Here is a 23,751-nt window from a genome sequence, read left to right on the forward strand (position 1 = left end):
TTGGACACATGCATGTCTCCAAGACCTGTTGGGCCTCACTCTGCCTGAGTACAGACCCTGCTCCCTACCCCCTCCTCAGCTGGACTCAAGGTCAGCTTCTCCTATCTACACAGCGAGTCCTATGATGGGGGTCCCAAGAGTGCTCGCTTTCACAAAGTGCATTCAGGCCACAGGGAAGGCACACGTACCCAGTCACAGGAACTCAGTAGTCAGCCATTGTGCCCTGTGTCCCCCAGGGCTGGACTCACTGGCATAGAATAGCCCCCCCTATCCAGACCCTGATGCCACTGCTGGCAAAGAAGTCTGCAACTTTGCCTTGGACGCTGGCTGAATGTTAACGCTGTTCCATCTCACAGCCCCAGGAGCTGGTTCCTGACCAGGCCTGTTCTCAGAGGTGGCATTGTGCCCACCCTCCTGGTGGGGCCTCTCCACGGGGAGCAGGCTTGGCAGCTATGGGCTGCATCTGTGCCAGAGCCAGCTGCATGTGGGGCCAGTGATGGATTTAGAAACGTCTCTTCCTCTGAGCCTGGGCAGAGGCTCCTGACTCCTCCGTGGCCTGGGGCCTTAAGAGTAGGAATAGTGGAGGAGGGGACAAGGTGCCAGGACAGAAGAGTCCTCCCAGGGGACAGAGGAAGCAGCTGCATCGGTAGAAGAGGGTTCTGCACTGGCCCTCTATGATCTCTCTGTAGGTCTCTTCAGCAAGTACCCTGGTGTGTAGAGGAAATATACAGACCTACACAAGGCTGGGTGAGGAGTGAGCCCACCATGATAGCAGGTACCCTGGTTCCCTGCCCTCTGAAAGTCAAGCCTTAGCCATCTCAGGAATCTGATGTGTGAACAAGCCAGCCACAAGGGTATGAGACTGTAACCTCAGCCTAAGTGAGTCCCATTCCATATGCATGAGGTGTCCACCAGTCCCAAGTGGTGGAGACTTGGCCTGGCCTGCCTGCGCCTCAGCAACCTTCCCGGCATCCATCTTTCTCCACATCCCTGTTGCCTTGAAGCCTTCCCAGCCCCCCTTGTCCTTCCCTCCTAGATAGACCCTATTCTCTTCAGGCTAGACTTTGCTGAGGAAGCCTGGCAGGTCATCCAGGAGTAAGTGTTTGAGCTCCAACTGCCCTATGGCCAGAGGAGCCCCAGGCCTGGGTTTGGAGCGGGTGTGTGATAGCACTGTTCCACGCTTTCATACAACCTGTGTCTCCACCCCCAGAAATGTAAGAGCAAAGCGCAGGATCTCTGGACTGTGGCAATCCCCTTGGATGGGCGCTTCTCTTTATGGGGACAGTGGGGGCCCTCCCAGGCTCTGCTCAGTGGCCTCCCACTTAGCCCTGGGGACATTATCCCAGATGAGCATGCAGCTCAGTAAGTCACACAGATGACATCACTTGCAGAGGTGGGGGACAGCAAACTTTGTTAACTGAGCAAGCCCAAGACCCTGTGAGGAAGAGGGACACCCTTCTCCAAACAGTGTGGCCTATGGGCAGAGCTGGCAGGGGACAGCAGGGCTGGGTCAAATTGCTCCACTGAGAAACAGACCCCTGATGTCTCCCACTTTCTCAGTGCCCTCAGACCTTCCTTCCCCCCGGGATCAAAGAGGCATTCCCAGCTCTGAGTATGCAGAGTGTGGGCTGCATTCCCAACAGGTTGGTGAGTTGGAGACTCACAGACACACACCCTACCCCACATGCCCCAACCCCTAACCCCCACTCCCGCAGACCAGGTGCTCACACAGAAGTTCCAGACTTCCCCTGGACTCCTCTGCCCAGACCTAAAGGCCAGAATGGCGCCCTCTGGTGGACACTGGAATCTCAGCCACCATTCTCATCATTGTTCGCTGGGCCTCTATGTGCTTGCAGGGGGCTTGTATGGGAGCACCCATGGTCCAGCAGGGAGTCTCCCTCTTGCCACTGGAACCTTCCCAGAGTTCCTTCTCCCAGGCTTTGTCCCTTTTCTTAATCTCTCAAAAGGAGAGATGCCAGCAGTGGTCAGCAGGTACCGTGTGCGTATGTGTGAGGCAAGTGACTTCAGACTCTAGAGGTTCTGCGCGAGGCCTGTAGTGATGTTGCTGGTTATCGACCTAAGGGTCTTGGCAGCCTGACCCATGCTGTCATGTCTTGGACAATACCCAAGATGGCAAATCCCTTGTACAGCCTGGGAAATGGCTTTGCTTCAGTGTCAGAAGTCTCTTATACAGCTCTGGGCAACGTCATCTTAAAATAGTCATTTGCCAGCCACGTGGTTAATGGAATGCTCAGGCTGGCGAAAGAACAGGAACCTCTTGATACTCAACTCCCCTCTGAGTACCCCGACCCGGGGAGGGATCATTTGCGGGGTGTCCATCTTCTCCAGACTCCCACTGCGCATCCCAGTGGACCAGCCACACCATGTGAATCTCCGAAAGATACGGCTGGCTCAGATCCCACCGGCCCAGCACACGTTTCCTTAGCCGAGGAAGTGTTGAAGTGTTTTAGTCCAACAGTTAGCAATACTTCCTTATACATCTGCCCAGTGTCTAGGGAAAACTAAAGTTCTGTTGTCTACTGCCTCCTACAGCACCGGGCAGCTCCCTGGCTTGTCTGAACACCACCCGTAAACTGGGTAGGCTGTGTTCTCCTGCACTGGAGTGGAGCCTATGCAGGACTGGCTTCGGGTAGCTCTAGCTGTTCACTCCTTTCCTGACCATGCTGAACTAAGGACATCAGGACTTTCTGCAATCATGGAAGCAAACTCTGTCCACTGCAGAAAGTCTCTGCTGCCTATTTTTGGAATCTTGGGTAGGCATTCTGCTGCCACAGACAGAAACCACCATCCAGAAGGCAGCTAAGTGCTTCAGAAGGATCATCTTCTTCCTGACTGATGGAGTAGTTCCAGACACCACGAGCAAGCAGGTACTGGCTGAGGGCAAGGGCCTCTTCACGGAGAGAGGAGGTCTCAGATATAAGTATTGGCTAGGTGAGCATGCCCATGCAAGAGGATCATGAGTTTGATACCAGCCTGGACAACATAACAAGACCCTGTCCCAAAACAGTAGAAGAAATGAGTTTTGGTTGTTGTTTTGTTTTGTTTTTGAGGCAGGGTTTCTCTGTGTAGTTTTGATGCCTGTCCTGGATCTTGCTTTGTGGACCAGACTGGCTTTGAACTCACAGAGATCCTCCTGGCTCTGCCTCCTGAGGCATGTGCCACCGCCACACCACCGCCACTACCACCACCAGGCTAAGAAACGAGGTTTATCGAAAGTTTCCCGGCATCCGATGGTATTATCCAGTGACATGTTGAAGTGTGACTTTATGGTGGTAGATGCAAAGCTGTCCTTTAACGTGGTCTGCACAGCTGGATGAAGCCCATTGGCACTTTGCAGAGGCCTGCACCTCTCCATTCTTCCTGTCTCTCTTGTCTTTTTCTTTTTCTTTGCTTATTTTTTGAGACAGGGTTTCAAAACGTAGACCAGTCTGGCTTCAAATTTACAGCTATCCTCTTGCCCTGCATCTGGAGTGCTGGGATTCAAGATATGCTCCACCATGCCTAGCACACTGTATGTTGTTTACATGTTAACCTGGTGCTTTCTCTAATAAACTTGCTGCTTTTATAGTTGATGCCTTCTGCTCTTTTTTCCCCTAGATTAGACTCTTCAGAGTCATGCCTGTTTTGTTGGAGTGTTTTGTTTTGGTTTGGTTTGGTTTGGTTTGGTTTTTTCTAGACTGGGTTTTTCTGTGTAGCCCTAGCTGTCTGGGAACTCATTGTGTAAACCAGGCTGGTCTTGAACTCAGGGATTCACCTGCCCCTGGCTCCCCAGTGCTGGGACTAAAGGCATGAGCCACCATGCCCAGCTATTCTAGCTATTTTTAAAAAATCAACTTTTGAATTTTCTTATCCATGTTACTGGGTTTTTTTTTTGTTTTTTGTTTTTTTTAACCTTTTTAGAGCTTTATTGAGAGAGGGAGGGAGAGAGAGCAGAGAGAGGGGAGAAACAGAGAAAGGAAGAGAGACAGAGAGATGCAGCCATGTTACTGTTTTTTAATGCATCAGCAAGTTAGTTTTAAATGATCATTAATGGTTTTAAACGCACGCGCATGCACACACACACACACACACACACACACACACACACACACATATGGGCTACATATATATAGCCTATACTGCCTTGAACTCACTAGGAAGCCAAGGCTGGCCTTCAGTTCCCAGTGATCCTTCTGCCTCTGCCTTCAGGGTGCTAGGTTAGGGGGTGATATGTCACCACCACTCCTGGCTTTTTGTTTAGTTTTTGTATTCATATCACAATAATACTTGGCAAGTATACATTCTTCTGAGAATTCATTTTGGAGCTGATTGCATTAACTTTTACATGCATGAGATACTGTTGTGTTTCCATAGCTGCCTGTAATTGAATGTTTTAACTCTCGGGTGACCCTCGAACTTGGGTGACCCTCAAACTACTTGGCTCCTTTCATTTCTAGAGACAGTATTCTTTAAAAATTATCTTTTCGGGGCTGGAGAGACGGCTCAGCAGTTAAGAGCATTAGTTGTTCTTCCAGAGGTCCTGAGTTCAATTCCCAGCACCCACATGGTGGCTCACAGCCATCTGTAATGAGATCTGGTGCCCTCTTCTGGCCTGCAGGCATACATGCAGACAGAATACTAAGCATAATCAATAAATACATCTAAAAAAAATTACGTTTTCTTGGCAGCATTTTAGGGTTTTTTTTCTTTGTTTATTTGTTTGTTTGTGTTTTTGTGATTTTTTTGAGACAAGGTTTTTCTATGTAACAGCCCTAGCTGTCCTGTCCTGGAACTTGCTTTGTAGACTAGGCTGGTCTTGAACTCACAGAGATCCACCTGCCCCTGCCTCCTGAACACTGGGATTAAAAGCATGCGCCACCAAGCCTGGCAACATTTTAGTTTTTAACATTGGAGCCAAGGAATATTATCCTGTGACTTTTACTTCAGGAATTCGTTGGCTTTTTCTCTGCTGCCTAATAAGGATCTGGGGATTTTTGACAAGACTGTTGATTGTTGTAGAATCACAAGGTCACTTATTTTGTGTTCATTTCACATACTTCTGAGCTAAATTGTGGAGGCATACTGAGACCCCTCCTCTATGAAGATGGGAAGATGTACATATGTCTGTCAGACCCCCAAAACACACACACACACACACACACACACACACACACACACACACGCACACACGCACATGCACACACACGCACACACACACATACACACAGACGGATTTGCAGGCTCTGCAAATCCCTCTGCCTGGTCTACTCTGCACTGCAGTGTGCTGCCCCACAGCAGCCCCATGGCTGCTTTCCTACCTGCCTAGCCCTCTGCTTTTGTTCTCTGCTTTTAAGGTGACCGTTCTGAACAGGCTAAGTAAGGTTAGGTCACAGCAGTGGGAATGGAAAAGGGGAGCTGAGATGTCTAAAGTGGATGAGAGCCTGGTTGTGAGGGTCATAGTGGTCTGTTGTGGCAGCTCAGGACCCACATGTCTTAGCTTGGGAGGTAAGGGCATTAGCAGGGAACACTCCTGTTTGAGGTTGTCTCAGTAGAGGACAGAGAAGAAGGAAGGAGTTCTGTGGAAAGGGGGCCTCCACAGCCCACCCCCTACCTACAGTGCCCCACCCTGCCCCATCCCAGGCAGCCCCAGTCTCCACAATGCCCAGGAGGTCACTGAGACCTCCTGATTCAGGGAAGCAGGAAGGAGGCTGTCCCATGTGGTATGCCACCACCCACCTCCTGCTGTCCCAGAAATGAGGCACTGAATAGCAATGCAGTGGCCTCAGATGCAGTTTTCTTCCTAAAATAAACTTCAGTGAAACCATGAAAACAACATATCCAACCGCACAGCCTACTGTCCCTTTGTGGGGAGGAGCACTAGAAGCTTTGCTCTCCTGCAGGGACACACACTCGACCAGAACTGAAGGCTTTAGGCTGCCATGTGGATCAATCCACTTTCTTTGTTCGGCATCGGATGGTACCCTAGAATTCTTTCTGAAAGCTGTCTTCATAATAGAGGCCCCTCAGTGCCTTCACAGTGTGCCAGTTTCTGCTTTTCTTGATCTTGGCCTCAGTTGTACACCTCCTCTTACTGCCTTTGTCTATATCTCATACATTCCATTCTGTTTTGAGATAGATTCTCATGTAGCCCAAGCTGGTCTCAAACTCCCTATGTAGCCAAGGGTGGCCTTGAACTCCTGATCCTCTGCCTGCACTTCCCAAGTTCTGGATTATAGGCATGCACTGCAAGGATCAGTTTCTGCAATACTGGGGATGGAACCCCTGCCTTGTGACATTTTTTAAGATAGGCTATTCCTATGTAGTGTAGGGTGGCTTTGAACTTGTGATCCTCCTTCCTTGGCCTCTTGAGTGTTGGGATTACAGGTGTCCCTCCACACCAGGCTTCCTTTGTTTCTGTATAAGTGAGGCTGAGTCCTTCTGATACACTTATTTATAAATCATTTCGACTTGTAGAAGAAATACGTAGTCAGCCAGCCATGGGCCTCCCTGTGTGTGTGTTTGCAGGCTCCCACACTCTCCCTATCAATCCCGACAGCTGGCATCTTGCCAGGCTCTTGAGGCTAGCCCCAAGTGGGTCAGCTGGGGGCGGGGAAGCATAGCACTCTGAACCAACAGTATGGAAGCTGCTAGAATCTCCAGGCTGTGACTGTCCTGGGGGAGGGCAGCAGAGGCTAGTGCCAAGACAGTGAACCAAATCCCAAGGGTTTCTCCTTGGAGTTCCTGACACTCTGCATCTGTCAGCTATGTCAAGAGTTGATAGGACACGAAGCATGCACAGTGGTTGCCAGGGAAGAGGCAAGGAGAAAACTTGTGGCTATGAGGTACCCATTCTGTCAGGCCCTTTACCACACATAGTTAGACCTGTCCAGTCACCTGGGGAGGGAGCTGTTCATCATTTTAAGGTGAGGCTACCAATGCACGAACATGTGAGATGAAGTCCTTAGGGTTGCTAAGAGGTAAAGCTGGCACAGAAACCCGGGTGGTGGGTGGCAGGACTCAGATGCTAGGTGTTAAGGGCAGTTGGGGCCAGAGGGGGAACAACTGCAACCTTAAGGTGTCCCCAGGGAAGCAGACTTTCTGTGTGCATCAGTGAGCAGCAAGTCAGAAGCCGTGAACCATGGGGCCCAAAGCCATGGCTTGAGACCCAGAAGTTTGGAAAACTCCCACTATCGCGAATGTCAGGAACATTCCAAGCAAAGTTTGCTTAGGGGCCCAGAATAGCAAGCCCTAGCCAAAAAAGGATAATTATGCAGTTACATGAGAACTGAAAATTAGGGAGTTCGAGCCAGAGCACGCTTCGTAACTATTTTGAGTCCTCTAGCTATCTCTGTGTTCTTTGAACAGAGGCATGTCCGCCCTCCGAAGGGAATTCTTTTATCTCATCTCACTGATAGAAGAACACGCACAATAGTTACTGAAAGCCTCAGCTGTCACTTCTGCATAAACAAATGGGATGTATCGGGCAGCCATCCTCACAGCGCAGATATTTTTAGAGAGAGGTGGCTTCCATCTAGCAGGCTAATGTATCAGGGAGAGAGTCCAGGTCCCAGAATAGCAGGTCCACACACTCAGCCTTCTGCAGCCTTAGTGTGTAGTCTGTGGTGACCTGGCTTCCAGAATCAGGGACTCCTAACTATTCTGGTCAGCTGAGAAAGAGAAGGCACCTCCTGCCAAGCCACATCCCCAGGCTACAGAAGACTTTGTTCCGGGGGATTTGTCACCAGAACTATCTCTGGGTTTGGGTGGACAAGGACAGTCTATACCACTAGTGCCTAGTTGACCAACGTCAGCTCCAAATGTGGGCTTTGACTTTAAACAGGACACATTTGGTACTTGCTGTGTTTGGAGTCTTTCCTGATGAGATCCAGGCTGCCCCAACTTCCTACAGCTTTTCCCACTTGTGTTCTCTAACTGAACCATGAGGCCTTTGATTGCTTAGAAAGATCAAGTTTCCTTGACCCAGGGGGTCTCTGGCTTGCCTATCCCTGGAGGGAAGACAGCATTAATTCCTATAGGCATTGCTATTCCTCTGTGTGTTTTGATGCCTGAGACTCTTTCTCGGACATTCAGGCTTTGATGCGTGTTTGATAGTCTCTGTGTATTTGTTGTTTGTTGCTGTGGAATAATCCTTTTGTACATTGTGAAAATGTGTTGCTCTCATTGTTAATAAAAAGCTGATTGGTCGATAGCGAGGCAGAATTTTCGGGGCAGAGAGAAGCCTGGGAAGAAGGGCAGAATCTTGGGAGTCTCGCCAGACTCAGAAGAAGCAATATGGGAAGCTCATAGAGGAGGTAAACGAGCCTCGGGGCAGCACACAGATTAATAGAAGTGGGTTAATTTACGTTGGAAGAGCTGGCTGGAGACAAGCCTAAGCTAATGACCAAGCATGTATAATTAATATTAAGTCTCTGAGTCCTTATTCGGGAAGCAGCTGGCAGAACAGAGCTGATCCTGGTCTCAACGAAAAACTCCACCTACAGGTTGTTGCTTTGTTTTAAATCCTGCTTGGGGCTCTCTGACTTTGAGTTTTTTATTTAATGTCTTTCATTCATTTGTAATACTTCTCTGGCCATTATCTTATCAAATATATGTTCTGCTGCATTCCTCTCTCACCTCTGGGACTAACCGGCAAGTTGGAGTTGATATCACATGTGGTGGTATGATATGCCTATTGGATCCCTCTGCAATGCCTTCCCATCTTTTTCCTCATTGTGTTCCAGTTGGTATAATTTCTCCCCTCCTGCCCTCCATCTCTCTGACTCCTCCTCTAGCCATGCAATCTGCTGCTTAGCAGCCCAGCCAAAGACTGGTCTTTTAAAAATTAGATGTATTCACTGGGCGGTGGTGGCGCATGCCTTTAATCCCAGCACTCAGGAGGCAGAGACAGGCAGATCTCTGTGAGTTCAAGGCCAGCCTGGTGTACAGATCGAGATCCAGGACAGGCACCAAAACTACACAGAGAAACCCTGTTTCAAAAAAAAAAAAATTAGATTTATTCCTTGTGTTTTACGCATGACTGTTTTGCCTGCATATATGTGTATACACCATATGTATGCTTTGGTGCCAAGTAAGTGATGATTGTGAACTACCATGTGGGTGCTGGGAATCAAAACCCAGTCCTCTGAAAGGGCAGCAAGTGCTCAGAAGTATGATCTTTGTTGCTTTCAAATCCCAGCAAACTTCCTTCCCATGGCTTCCTCCTCCTCCTCTTCCTCTTCCTGTTTCTCCTCCAGTCTCATTTTGATCATGATCTCACTAGGCTGGCCTGGGACTCACAGCTCTCCTTCCTCTGTTTCTCAAGTGCCGAGATGACAAGCCTACACACCACACCTAGAACCTTCTGACTCTCTGGGTTTCCAGCTCTGCTGAAGTCCCGCATCTGTTTATGCATACCCCCTTCCTTTCTTGCTAGACCCGTTATTGTCCTAGCCATTGTAAAACACTTGTCTTGCCTTACCATGATGAAACACTAAGGTAGACTAGTTAGCCCATAGTTTTGGAGGTTCTGGCGAGGGACCTGTGCCAAATGGCAAGGTAGGGGTATGTTCAGAAGCAAGTGCTGCCATGCCAGACAGAAAGCTGGAAAGCCTGATGGGCTAGGCTCAGGCTCTTGCAGCCACCCTCTCATGAGACCAACCTAATCCCTAACCTGAGAAGATCCCTGATTAGTAGCAGCTCCAAATAATACTACACTGCAGCACTGTCTGGTCATCACAGTCTAGGTCATCGTTGTTGTTGTTGTTGTTGTTGTTGTTGTTCTCCTTCTTCTTCTTCTCCTTCTTCTTCTTCTTCTTCTTCTTCTTCTTCTTCTTCTTCTTCTTCTTCTTCTTCTTCTTCTTCTTCTTCTTCTTCTTCTTCTTCTTGCTATTTTCAAGCAAAATGCTTCACACTTTTCAGTTGACTGCTGAGCATCCCTGTGTGGTAGAAGCTGAGGTAAAAAGATTCGTATGTGGAAAGAGGCAAGCCCCTCTGGCAGTCAGCTAGGTGCAATTCCAGCCATTCTGTCTGGAGTCAAGGTAGGTCAAGGATTTATTGTTGCTGTGGTCACCTTTGGTGCCTCATAGGCTTTAGATCTCCCTGCAGATGGGCTGACATTGCTGTGTTCAGGGAAGGATTCAGGCACTGAAGGACAGTCCCCAGTGTGGCCCTCAGCTTCCAGATGTCCCCTATGTCCCCTGACACTATTCCTGAGAAGATACGATACAAACATCTACTTAGCCCACATAGGAAGTCTGTGACAGAATGAAGTAAGGCTAGCTCCAAAGTCCATCTTGGTGGTGGTGGTGGGGAGTTCGTTGGATTACATAGAGTAATAAAGGTGAAGAGCTACTTCTAGAGTATGGTGACTCAGAAGCAGCCGCATTACCAAAGCCACCCCAGCATAGGTGATGACTCTTGAAGGCTGGAACCTTGGAGCTCACTGCATGACTCAGAGGCAGCTTGACAACTCAGAGAGTGTCTTCTAGGAAGTTTTGCTGATCTGAGCCTGGTCGAGTCTTCTCAGCAGGCATTATAGCTTATATAAGCTTGGGGAAGGAGAGACCTAGTGCATCTGATCAGCTTCAGGGACTTCCTGAATCACCTTCTTCTTCTCCTTCTCCTTCTCCTACTTCTTTTGAGACAGGGTCTTTCTTTGTGGCTGGCCTTGGCCGGCTTCAAGCTTGCTTTGGAGACCAAGCTAGCCTTGAACTCACAGAGATCCACCTGCTTTCACACGACTTTTTTGCATTTTTTTTTTTTTTTTAGATTTTATTTATTTTATGTGTATGGGTGTTCTGCCTTCATATATATTAGTGTACAACATGCATGCAATGCCCATGGAGGTCAGAAGAGGGCATCAGATTCTCTGGAACTAGAGTTACAGATGGTTGTAAGCCACCATGTGGATTCTGAGATGTGAATCTGGGTCCTCCACAAGAGCAACAAGTGCTTTTCACTACTGAGCCATCACTACTGAGTCTCTCCAGCCCTGAACTTCCTGGCTCTCCATGAGCTTCTAGCTTTAGAGGAAATTGCTACACAACACCTGGGCCTGTCACCCTGTGAAGCTCCCCAGCTGTCCACAGCACAGATCACTGCCTCCAGAGTCACTAGGGAATGGAAGAGGCCTCTGTCATCATCAGCCATCATCAGTTTAGATGTGCCCTCAGCCACAGCATCTGCAACAGCTGTGCTCTGCCTGCTATCTGGGGCCAGGAGAAGAGTGGGGTGGAGGGCAGGGCTCTACAGTCTCCTCATCACCCTCATTGTAGAAAAACCTCTGCCTGGCATCCTGCAGGGCACTAGGCCCACAACAGGAGGGCAGCAGCAATACCGCTCCAGCAGGACTCAGAGATGCGTGGTGTGCTGTGCTATGCCTGTTCCCTGCCCTCCCCATCCTTATCACCAGCATCCACCAGAATCCTTCTCATGGAAACAGGCGAGTCGGCAGGGCTGCCCGAGTTTCAGGCCCCAGCAATTCTACACAGGCTCCGGCTTGGGTGCTGCCAGCTTGCTACATGGAGCAAGGCCTCTACTTTCTCTGTCTTTTCTTCCTCCACTTGGCTGCCGCAGTTCTGTGCTCGCTCGTAGATCAGGGTGACTTGGAGGCTCTACAGCCCGGCTCTGATGGATCCCAGCAAGTGTGAGGTTTTGTGGTTGTTCAGTGAGAACTGTGTCACTTGCACACCCTAACTGGAAACAGCAGTGGGTCACCTTATATTCTCTCTCTCATGTGAGCGGGTGCGTGTGTGTGCGTGTGTGTGTGTGTGAGAGAGAGAGAGAGAGTGTGTGTGTGTGAGTGTGTGTGTGAGAGAGAGTGTGTGTGAGAGAGAGTGTGTGTGTGAGAGAGAGAGAGAGAGAGGGAGAGTGTGTGTGTATGAGAGAGAGCATGTGTGAGTGTGTGTGTGAGAGAGAGTGTGTGTGAGAGAGTGTGTGTGTGAGAGAGTGAGTGTGTGAGTGTGTGTGCATGTGTGAGAGTGTGTGTGAGTGTGTGTGAGAGGAGTGTGTGTGTGAGTGTGTGTGTGAGAGGAGTGTGTGTGTGAGTGTGTGTGTGAGAGTGTGTGTGAGTGTGTGTGAGAGTGTGTGTGTGAGAGAGAGAGTGTGTGTGTGAGTGTGTGTGTGAGAGAGAGAGTGTGTGAGTGTGTATGTGAGAGAGTGTGTGTGAGTATATGAGAGTGGATGAGTGTGTATGTGACAGAGAGAGAGAGAGTGTGTGTTTGGTTTATGCATGTGTACACAGGTGGGTACAGGTACACTTGCCGGTGTGTGCACACGTGGAAGCCAGAGGTTAATATCAACTGTGTTCCTCTTTCGTTCTCCACTTGGTTTTTTTGAGGCACGATCTCTCACTGAACCTGGAGATTCCAGTTCCAGCTATACTGGCTGGCCCACTCCAGGATCTACCTGTCTACCCTGGGGTCCAAACTCATGTCCTCACGCTTTCGCAGCAGGAATTTACCTACTGACCACCTCCCCAGCTCTGCCCACCTTATTTTCTTTTCATTGTCATGTTGGGAATGACTCAAGTCCCTGGCCTGATGCACAGTCTGGTGATGCCATTTCAGCTTGCTGATGTTTGCAGAAAAGTGTCTCATGGATGTTGGAGCCGCTGGTCTCCTCGGGCATGTGTGCCCCATGACAGGCAACTGTATTTAGGGGTCACCATGTAGACTCACATGAAACTCATTCCTGCCTCTAGGCTTCATGATGCATGCTCAGCCGCATGAGCCCATGTTACAGGTAATTCTCAGGCCTGCCTGCTCTGCACAGTTTTCCTAAACATGCACATCTGAGATTTCATGACAGTCCTGATGGACACCAGCCAGTCCCCACACCTGCACTATGGATGCACAGAAGCAGAGCTTGGGAACACCCACAGGGCAGGATCTCATTAAGAACCCATGCTAGCCTTGTGGCTGAGGCCCGTTGTGGCTTCCAAACCTCCCAGCAAGTGAGATTTGGACCCAGACAAGGAAGGTCCAACATTCAACCAGATCTAGTCCCTAGAGCCAGATGGTAAGAGGAGAGAAGTGCTGAGCCTTTGGTCAGCCTGTAGCCTCATGTCCCTGTCCTCCTATACAGCCCCAATTCCTCTTCTGTAAGGTCTCAAGTCCCAGAATACCCCGGAGCAAATGAGGCCACACTCAGAACCTGCTGGCCCGTGTCTGGCACACATGAGCACCCAGGGGATGTGGGCAGCTGCAGCCATTGTCATGGGGATGTTTACAAAGATCCATAGGGCCATCAGTTCCTTAGGACAGCCACTGCCCCCAAGCTCTATAACAGACCTCTCTTCTTATGTCATCTATCCAGAAGAGGTCTGGGGGACTCAGGGAATGTGAGTTGGGGAGGCAGATGGAGCCCATGCCTTTTGCCTCCCCTTCAAGAGGATATTGGATTCTCACGTTCTGGCCTGGAAGGTGACTTGGGAGAACGCCAAGGGCAGGGTTCCCTTGGGAATGGTTTGTTCTGCTTCATTTAAGGAGAGTCCATGACCACAAACCCTTCAGAACCAGCCTTCACTGACTCTCCCTAGGGAGCCGTGCCTCCTTGTACCGTGGTGACAGGGAGTCTGGAGACATCCAGAGGGGCCTAGAAGGAGCCTGCTTAGTGTGGGCTTTGGGGCTCCAGTGTCTCTGGCAGAAGTAAATCCCCATGGCCTCCTTCAATCCCCAGAACCCACATTGTGGGAAGAGAACCAGTTCCTACAAGCCATTCTCTCACATCCACATCCACATGGTCTCTCTCTCACATGCTCACTAAAGAAACAATAAATAAATAAATAACGGTGAAAGAAGTTAGGGGACTGCCTCAGCCAGCCCCTTGCCTCACAGCCTCTTCTTCCCTACTGATGGCCCCTCAGTAGGTGACCTTTGGTGACCTTTGGTAGGCTAAGAGGAGCATGAATGGGTACAAGACCTGTCTGTCAGCTTTGTCCTCAGTCTCTTGGCCTAAGGCTATATCAGGCACTTGTCACCTCACCCTTTAATACCTGGGCTACTAGCCCAGTAAAGGACATCCAGGACTGACCAGGAACTACCTAGGGTCCTCACCTGCTGGACTTGGAGCTTTGCCTTGGGGCCTGGGCTCCTGGAAGGAGGGGAAAGACTATTTTGCTGTTGGCTAGACCAGGCTGAGTCCCAGCTGGGTCCCCTGACAGCCTCTTTTTTTGTACCCACAGGAGCTATGGGGAGCTCACTTACTGCACCAAGCATGTGGCAGACAAGATTGGCTGTTTCTGGCCCAATCCAGAAGTGGACAAATTCTTCATCACTGTCCACCATCACTACTTCAGCAAATGCCCCATCTCTGGCAGAGCGCTGCGGGACCCTCCCAACAGCATCCTCTGCCCTTTCATCATGCTCCCCATCACCGTCACGCTGCTCATGACTGTACTGGTGGTCTGGAGGAGCAAGCGCACAGAGGGCATTGTATAGGTATCCTGGGCAATGGGGAGTTGGGGTATCCTGGGCCTGGCCTAGCAACAGCATCAGGGGCTGATAGCAAGGCAGGCCCCACATTGCATCCAGCTCTAATCTAGTTAGCACAGGACTTCAAGTGGCTCTGCATTAAGCTGAACATGGCTCTAGCTGGAGGCGTCTAGCAAGGGAGCGGGGCATGCTTCTACTTACCTCTGCAAGAATTCTAAATGCCAGATCTCTGGTATACTCCTCACTATTGTGGACTTTCTGACCTCCAAGCAAGACTGCATAGATGTGTTTGTGGATGCATAGTTTGTGATTAAAAGAGTATTCTTAAACTTGGGACGTGTTCTAAATTCTGGGTAGAAATAACCTATAAATACCAGGCAGTGGTGACGCACACCTTCAATCCCAGCACTCAGGAGGCAGAGCCAGGTGAATCTCTGTGAGTTCGAGGCCAGCCTGGTCTGCAGAACGAGATCCAGGACAGGCACCAAAACTACACAGAGAAGCCCTGTCTCAGAAAAACCAAAAAGAAAAAAGAAAAAGAAATAATCTATACAAGGAGGCAAAGAGTAGAAGAAAATTCAAGCCACCTCTGCAGGTCTGTATTTTGCTGATGGGGGTTTATCTTGGGGCCTCTGCCCAGATGATACTCAGTCAAAGGTCCCCTGTGTATGCTCAGGGGTCCCAAGTGATCAAGTGATTCTGATGCCTTTGGTCTCTATTGCACAGTCCCTGGTTTCTTTTTCCCTTTCTTGGTTTGTTTGTTTGTTTGTTTGTTTTCGGTTTTTCAAGAAAGGGTTTCTCGGTGTAGCTCTAGCTGTCCTGGAACTCGATCTGTAGACCAGGCTGGCCTCAAACTCTAGCGATCCGCCTGCCTCTGCCTCCCAAGTGCTGGGATTTAAAGGTGTGCCCCACCACCACCTGGCACAGTCCTTGCTTTTTTTTTTTTCTCCGAGAGAGGGTTTCTCTGTGTAGCTTTGCACCTTTCCTAGATCTGCTCTGTAGACCAGGCTGGCCTTGAACTCACAGAGATCTGCCTGCCTCTGCCTCCCGAGTGCTGGGACTAAAGGTGTGCACCACCACCGCCTGGCACAGTCCTTGCTTTTAGTCCTTGGAAATAATCATCCACTCGAGACTATCAAGAACACCTACCACGAGCCAGAACCAAGGGCCTTTGATCATAGTACCTTCCCTAAGAAAACCCCAATACAGGACAGTGAAGGCCAAGAGGTGCCAGGGATGTGACTTCCTCGGCTACTCAAGCACCGCCCCTTTGGTCCCTGGGAGGCCACAGGCAGCAGTGACAGTATTAAAAAATAAGATTGAGCTGTGGCAATGCTTGCTTGGAATTGAAGCACTGTTGGAGCCTGAGGTTGGAGAATTACTTATGAGTTTGGGGCCAGCCTGGGCTACTGAGCAGGAAGGGGAAGAAGGAAGAGGGGGAGGGACAAAGGAGATTGGATTCATTTGTAACCTGAACTGGAGACCAGAGTGCCTTCCAGGACTTGGACAAGGAAATCCACAAGAAGGGGGAAAAAACAAGACTCTCATAAGTCACAGAATCCAAAAGCAGTGAGAGAACTGGGGAGCTCAGCTTGGGAAACCGAGCTGCCCCAGTCAGTGTTTTGTTCCCAGAGCTGCTCATATTAATGAGCTCGCAGGGTTTCCTGTAAACCAAGAAGGCTGGAGGTTGAGGTCATCTTCAAAGCTGTGCTCTGCTAAGCAGGAGGCAGGCAGGGAAACAGTGAGCCAAGACCCCTCGCCGGTCAGCCTTCTAGGGAAGCCTGGTCCACTGGGAGTGGCTCTTGATGCATTCATCAAAATAGAGCGTTAGTGGTGTCCTCCTGAAGACAAGTCAGAAGTGTGGACCAGAAGTCTTGAGTACTTGTTCTCAGTGACTTCTCTGCTAGGAATTCATTCCAAGTACGCAATTAGACATGTGCAAAATGGCCCATGGGGCCCAGGAGCGGAAGAGAGGAGACACCCTCAGTGGCCTGACAGAGGACCGCTCCATCAAATTAACTCCAGATGACACAAGGCAACTTGGTTTCCTTAAATGACATACATGGGGGTGTGTTTCACAGAACATGGAGTTCATTGAAAAGAGCAGATTTTAAAACAGGAAATCAAGGTGACCTCTATGTTGTGTTTGTTTACACACACAGTCCCTGTCCCCAGGCCACATTACGCTAGGGGAAAGTCATGTAATAGGCCTCCCAGAAGACAGAACACCACACTCAGGTCGTCCACATCTGGCTGCCACCATCCCAGTGGCTGGACGTCATTTCCTGGGGAAGGGTGATATAGTCCAACCCGAACTGGCTGTTCTAGCTATGTGTCCTTGAGCAACTAACTCATCTCTGGTACCCATGGGGGAGATGACTTGGAGTATGTGAACCATCTGCCTTTTCCCAATGATGGTGTTTGATCTCCTGAAAGACCAAGTAGCCAGTCAGAGGAGCCCCGTCCTTAGGACCAGGCAGGAAGCGTGATGCCTGAGGCAAGACTGGCAGCTGAGAACAGGGAGGCTGTGAAACACATTTTTAAAAAGATTTCAAAAAGTGTACATTTTTCCTTCAGAACCCTTGGAGGTTACAGATGATTGTGAGCTACCCTGTGGGTGCTGGAAATGGAACCTGGGTTCTCTGCCAGAGCAGTAAGAGTGTTTGAGCCATCTCTCCAGGCCTGGGATGCTTTTGTCTTCAGTTCACCTCTGTGGTGAGCACACAGGATCTACAGCACAGTACAGAAGAGCAAATTCCTTATGGGGCTAAGCCAAGACAGGCTATGGGGTTGCTGACTTTACTCTGTCTATCCACAAATGGTAGAGACAGAAAGTCCCTGAGGGGGGCTGGAGAGATGGCTCAGAGGTTAAAAGCACTGACTGCTCTTCCAGAGGTCCTGAGTTCAATTCCCAGCAACTACATGGTGGCTCACAACCATCTGTAATGAGATCTGGTGTCCTCTTTTGGCCTGCAGATATGCAGGCAGAACATGGTATACATAATAAATAAATAAATCTATTAAAAAAGAAAGGAAGGAAGGAGAGAAAGAGAGAAAGACAGACAGATGGAAAGAGAGAGAGAGAGAGAGAGAGAGAGAGAGAGAGAGAGAGAGAGAGAGAGAAAGAAAGAAAGAAAGAAAGAAAGAAAGAAAGAAAGAAAGTCCCTGACAGAGGCAGCTTCTTGAACCCACCCCAGCCACACTTCCTGCCTAGCCACACACCATGCAGGACTTTCTCCGACAAGCTGGCAAGAGGCTGGGGAAACTTGTTTTCTGGTCACCCCTGGTGTTGGAGCAGGAGATAGGCAGGGGTGCTGGAGGGCAAGGGCAGGTGGTAACTGCTGTTCACGCTCAGTACAGACTGTCAGGACAGCATCACCCATGCTCAGTACAGACTGTCAGGATAGCATCACCCATGCTCAGTACAGACTGTCAGGATAGCATCACCCATGCTCAGTACAGACTGTCAGGATAGCATCACCCATGCTCAGTACAGACTGTCAGGATAGCATCACCCATGCTCAGTACAGACTGTCAGGACAGCATCACCCATGCTCAGTACAGACTGTCAGGACAGCATCACCCATGCTCAGTACAGACTGTCAGGACAGCATCACCCATGCTCAGTACAGACAGACTGTCAGGATAGCATCACCCATGCTCAGTACAGACAGACTGTCAGGATAGCGTCTGCACCCTGCACAGGCTCAACCCATCCAGGACACAGAGAGATGCGGTCAGACTTTTATTTTGGTATCTTCTTTTAAGGAGTTCCACATTTACAAAGGGGGACAGGAGATGACTCAGTTGGTCAAGGGCCATGCAAGCATGGGGACCTCTGTTCAATCCCCAGAACCCATAATAAAAAACAAAAACAAACAGGTCCAGTGGTGCCCACTGGTAATCCTGGTACTGAGAAGGCAGAGTCAGGTGACTCTTGGGGCCACTGGCCGGCGAGCCAACCCAGGCCAATGAGACTTTCATGTGCATATCTGTGTGCCCCCCCCCATACACAAATACAAAATTGCCATGTACAAGTGAGGATAGCAAACTGCCTGGATCAAATCAGATGCCAGCTCCTCTAGTGGCAAGGCAAGCCAATCAAATCAGATGCCAGCTCTACCAGTGGGGAGGCAAGCCAATGGCTCCCTGCCCCTCCGTCCTACCTACCAAGGAATGACTGAGGGCCTTAGACAGTTCAGTATTTGCATGCCCCAGCATATCACAAGTGGTCTTTTCACTTTGGCCATGGGAACTTGCCTTTGTACAGGGTCCTGTGATCTGACTACTGCATTTATGTGATTGCCCCCCCGCACCCCACCCCCCATGTACCTTTCTATCTCTCAACACGCCATTTTCTGTCACCCAGAGGCTGGAAGGTGAGTGGGTGAGGACATTCATTGATGGTAACAATAGGAACTACAAAGACCGTGGAGGACTTTCCTCCTTCCCTTCTGCATCAGGCAGACTACAACAGTCCCTGGAGGCTGCATTGCAGACCCCACAGGCTTCTGCTCCTGGGGAAGTAGTTCTCTAGGCTAGAAACCAGACATTGAGGTGTCAGCAGGCTTGGCTCCTCCTGGGGGCTTGCAGATTCCAGTCACTGGAATGGAGCCATCCAATGACCTCTCCTGCCCATAACTACCTCTTTAGAGACCCTCCCTTAAAAGAGGGATCTGAGGTCCTGTGGCTTAGGACCTCGACCTATGAATTTGGGTGTATGTTGGAGGGGACAACTTGCCCATGACAAAACCCTGACTACCCTACTGCAGATGGCTCACTGTGGCCAGTTATGTTATGGGTCCAAATCAGTTATGGGCCCGTGTTGCAAATCTCCATGAAAACCAGTGGAAAACAATTCTGGCCAGAAGTACTCCAGAGACGTCGAAAGAGGGAACAGAAACCTGCTTCTCATCAAAGCCCATCAGCACGAATTCTTGTCAGGAAACTCAATTAGGAAGGCGGGTGATGGGGAGGGTCTCAGGGGAGACTCCCTGGAAAATTCCAGAGCCCGCATTCCTGGCTTTCATTTTGTCTCATTTTCAGAGAAATAAGCAGGGCTTCTCTCCTGATGCCATGTTTCCGACCAGATAATGTTTCTTGTTCCTGAGCAGTTAATGTTTCTCCCCACCACCTAGATAAGAAATAACAAGATGAGGGCAGAGGGAAGAAAAAAGAAAATTTGTCAGATGGTGGCGGTGCATGCTTTTAATCCCAGCATTCAGAAGGCAGAGGCAGGTGGATCTCTATGAGTTCCAGGCCAGCCAGGGCTACACAGAGAAACCCCATCTTGGAAAAACAAGAAAAAAGAAAGACAAGAACATTTTTGTTTTTCCTTGACTTAACTGGGTCAGCTGTTGGGAAATCGGGGTGGGGGAGAGAGGTGGAGAATGTTCAGGAATGTGGAGGAGGACTTCAGGCACAGTATTGTAAGAAAAGAGCGCCCATGGGTCAGGCAGGAAGAAAACACTGCTGTGGAATCTTCCAGAACTGACACCACCTCACTTACCTCTGCTCCCTGTCCTCCTCACTCAGAGGATGTTTGAGGCACAGACCTGCTGCATGCAGCATGTGCTTGGGTGTCTCTGAGCTTGATGGCCGAGGCCTGGGGCCCTGTTTGCTCATGAACCTGTGCTGCCCCCTTCTGTTAGAACTGGGTGTGGGGGGGACAAAACAAACAAACAAACAAACAACCCAGATATTGGGCCTGACAGGGGCTGAAGGTGGGGAGTCTGGCTGACCCAGCTGGGGTTCTATAGGAGTCACAGCTGCGTTGTCTTTTTCTGTTTATCTCTGCACACCCCTCCCCCGAAACAAGGTCTCTCTATGTAGCCCTGGCTGTTCTGGAACTCCCTCTGTAGACCAGGCTGGACTCAAATTCAGAGATCCTCCTGCCTCTATCTCTCCAGTGCTGGGATTAAACACTTACACCATCACTGCCTGGCTAGCTGAGTATTTTTGACCTGGGTACCAAAAGCCCAAGTGGGACGTCCTCTGCAGGATAACAAGGTCCTTTCACATCCAAGCTTTCCGGTCCAGGCTCTCCTGGGGCCACCTCTGCAGACTTCACACCCGTTTGGAAGCCTCACTTATACTAACGATGGGTGATGCTTTCTACCTCTGTTTCCTGAGGCCCAGGAAGACTGAATGGCTGGACCCCCACACACACACCAGAATGAGCCCATCATCATGCTAACCCTAAGATGCCTCACTGTCATTGTCCCCAGGCTCCCACCTTACCCAAGACTGCCCACTGAATCAAAATGAGGACTTGACTCCTCCTAGGGAATAGTGGAGGAGAAGGGCTTTATTGTAGATATGAGGGAGAGTTCAGCCAGAGGCATCTGGAGGAGTCCAGACTGAACCCAGCTGGGAGAGGGGGGGTGGGAGGGCACAGACACGACACACAGGAGAGGAAGAGGAGATGAGAGAGGAACCAAGGACCAGGAGGCCGAGAGAGAACCAATAACCGAGAGAGCATGCGACCAAAATATCTGGGTTCTGTAGGAAAGAGAAGCTGGGTGAAGGGAAGTGAACCTCAGTGAAGAGGTTTAGGGTATGGGGCGGGGATGAGAAGCAGTGAGGGGAGCCAGGACTCTGTAGCAGGTACTGCCGTGGCTGAGAGAGCCTGGCTGAGAGAGCCTGGCAGCCAACACCCACTTTGAGGTGTGAGTAGGCTCCTCCGTTAGCTATTCGTCCTGACCCACCGACCCAAGCTGCCCACCTACTTCCTTTCTTCCCACCTGCCCAATTGATCACTTTAAAAAGTGATTTCCTTCAATTGTTCCAAGCAGAACAGGGGCTCCTGGTAGCAGGAAGGGCTTTCCTCCTAGCTTTACAAAGAGAGCCTTGTTGGAGTGCTCAAGTCTTCGCCGTGCGCAAGGCCGGGAGTGGCTGGACAAGATGCGGAGCATCAGAGATGGGCTGGTTCATCGGGCTCAGCGGTTGCCTGGGTCTGGAGCGCTGTTCCCACGGCCATGTGTGGTGGGTGGGCACCTGACTGCAGAGGCTCTTCAGGGACCGTGGTGCTCAACCTGGCTGCTGGGTGACAGGGCCCAGGAAGGAAAACTCGGAGCACAGGGAAGCCTGAGGGACTCTGCCTTAGCTGGCCACTAGAACACTAGAGGCAGAGGAGCCGCCAGGACCACTACGGAGGTACGCTCAGTTCTGCAAGGCACTGGCTCCTCCTTTGCTTACTCTTCCTTCCTTTTATCTGTTTTGTTTGTTTTAAATTTCTTGTTTTCTTTTTTCTTTTTGAGCTGAGGATCGAACCCAGGGCCTTGCGCTGCTAGGGCTTTACCACTGAGCACGCCTTTAATCCCAGCGCTCCGGAGGCAGAGGCAGGCGGATCACCATGAGTTCAAGGCCAGCCTGGTCTCCAGAGTGAGTTCCAGGAAAGGCGCAAAGCTACACAGAAAAACCCTGTCTCGAAAAACTAAAAATAAATAAATAAATAAATTTCTTGTTTTCTGTTTTCACAAGTACAACAGAGAACAATCAAAGATTTTCTAATGCTTGAAATGGTGTTCAGTAGGTGCTCAGAAAGTGTGTATTTAATTTGCTACTGCTAATTAATATGTCAGCAGCCACCGCTGCTGGACGTTTAACTGGGGTGACAGCCTATCCCCTGTTGTCATGCACAGTTCTACTTAAAACACCTTGGCCTGGGAAGATGGCTTGGTGGGTGAAGCACTGGCCGTGCCAGCTTAAGGGCACTGTTAAGCCTGAGATTCCAGAGAAAGACCAAACAAGCTTTAATTAAATACTGGCCAGTATGGTGGACTCTGCCTAGGTCCATTCCTGGCTTCCCAGAAAATGGTGATGGGTCACATTTTGCAGAGGCTTCAAAGGGCCAAACCCACAAGACCATCGTATTTTCAAAAAGGTCCAATCAGGGGCAAGAATGTATCCTACATGTATATCTTGCCTGCACACTTCCCTCCTACATCCAATCAGGGGCAAGCATACATCCTGACGTATTTCCTCCCACCTACATGTGATCAAACACATCCAGTGCAGCTGAGTCAAACTTGCAGGGGGATGAAAGCATGTGGCTTGTTATCCTCCATAAACAATAGCCTCCAGCATTTCAGGAAGTATCTGTCCTTGGGCTAGTGGGGCTTACAGGTTTCCTTTGGCCCTTACACATGATCTCCCAAACCCACATAAACCTGGATGCAGTGGTGCCCATCTGCAATCCCAACAGAGATAGAAGAAGCTTGAGCATTGACACAGGTCAGGCAAATATCATGACAGGCCCCTAATAACTCAGTTAAGAACGAGGCCTGGGCCAAACCCCTTCCCCAACAGGTAATAACCAAATAAAGAAAGAGCCTGGAATTTGTCCAGACTTGCCCTAGGATGGAAAAGCTATAGTCTTAAGCCCACCCCTGCTACCCCTAACCAATTAGGACTGTACTAACATAATTGGCACTCCCTTAAGCCAACTGTAGGTAAAATGACCCAATGATCTAACTGCCCTAGGAACTCCCCTTAGCTGTGCTTAAAAGGAGCCCACACATCTCTCTCAAGGTCATTTCCATTTTGTAACGGCGAGTGACTCCACATGTATGCGGTATAATAAATGCTAATTGATTGCATTGTGACTGGTGGTCCTTTTTGGAACTTCTCATGGACCCTAACTGAAAAATAAAAATTTGGGACTGGAGAGATGGCTGAGAGGTTAAGAGCACCCATTGCTCTTTCAGAGGTCCTGAGTTCAATTCCCAGCACCCCACATGGTGGTTCACAACCATTTGTAATGAGATCTGGCGCCCTCTTCTGTATACATAATAAATAAATAAATCTTTTTTAAAAAACCCCAAAAATTGTTTTACTATGGAAGTATTCTGAAAATTGAGCAAGTCACAGATAAACTGGGGGGAGAGGGGGGCAAAACCACTTGACCACACAGCTGCCATGACAGGCTTAGGGGCCCAGACACAGCTTCTGGCAGGCAGTACCTGGACCCAGGAAAAGCCATAAGCTGACCCACTGAGTGGGCCTGCATCTAAGAGGAAATACTTAACATTCCAAACATTCCTATTCTTCTAGACAAATGTCAGCCAATCAGGGTCCTGAACTCTGGACATCCCCTCACCCCAACCTCTGCTATGATAAAAACCCCACCTCGCCTGGGCTCTAGGCTCTCTGCTCTCATGAGTCCAAGCTCTGAGGGTCTAAGCTCTAAGCTTGAAAATAAAGGCTCTTTGCTTTTATATATGGAATTCAGTCTCTGTCGTGGTCTTTTGGGGTGATTGGTCCCCGCAATCTGGGCATCACAAAACAAGCAAACAACAAAACCAAACACAGAGTCTTC

The 23,751-nt window shown here is 49.7% G+C and overlaps 1 protein-coding gene across 1 annotated transcript in view; it reads left to right on the plus strand.

Annotated features, from left to right (window-relative positions):
- The window catches only part of Ramp1 (receptor activity modifying protein 1), a 48,026-nt gene extending 33,261 nt beyond the window's left edge, over positions 1-14,765 (plus strand). Inside the window, exon 3 of the mRNA XM_036172749.1 lies at positions 14,183-14,765. Within this exon, the coding sequence (XP_036028642.1) occupies positions 14,183-14,438 (256 nt within the window). The 3' untranslated portion in view covers positions 14,439-14,765. The remainder of the gene's footprint in view (positions 1-14,182) is intronic.
- Positions 14,766-23,751: the final 8,986 nt, after the last annotated feature.

Source organism: Onychomys torridus, chromosome 23 (genome assembly GCF_903995425.1).
Source record: "Onychomys torridus chromosome 23, mOncTor1.1, whole genome shotgun sequence".
NCBI classification, from domain to species: domain Eukaryota; kingdom Metazoa; phylum Chordata; class Mammalia; order Rodentia; family Cricetidae; genus Onychomys; species Onychomys torridus.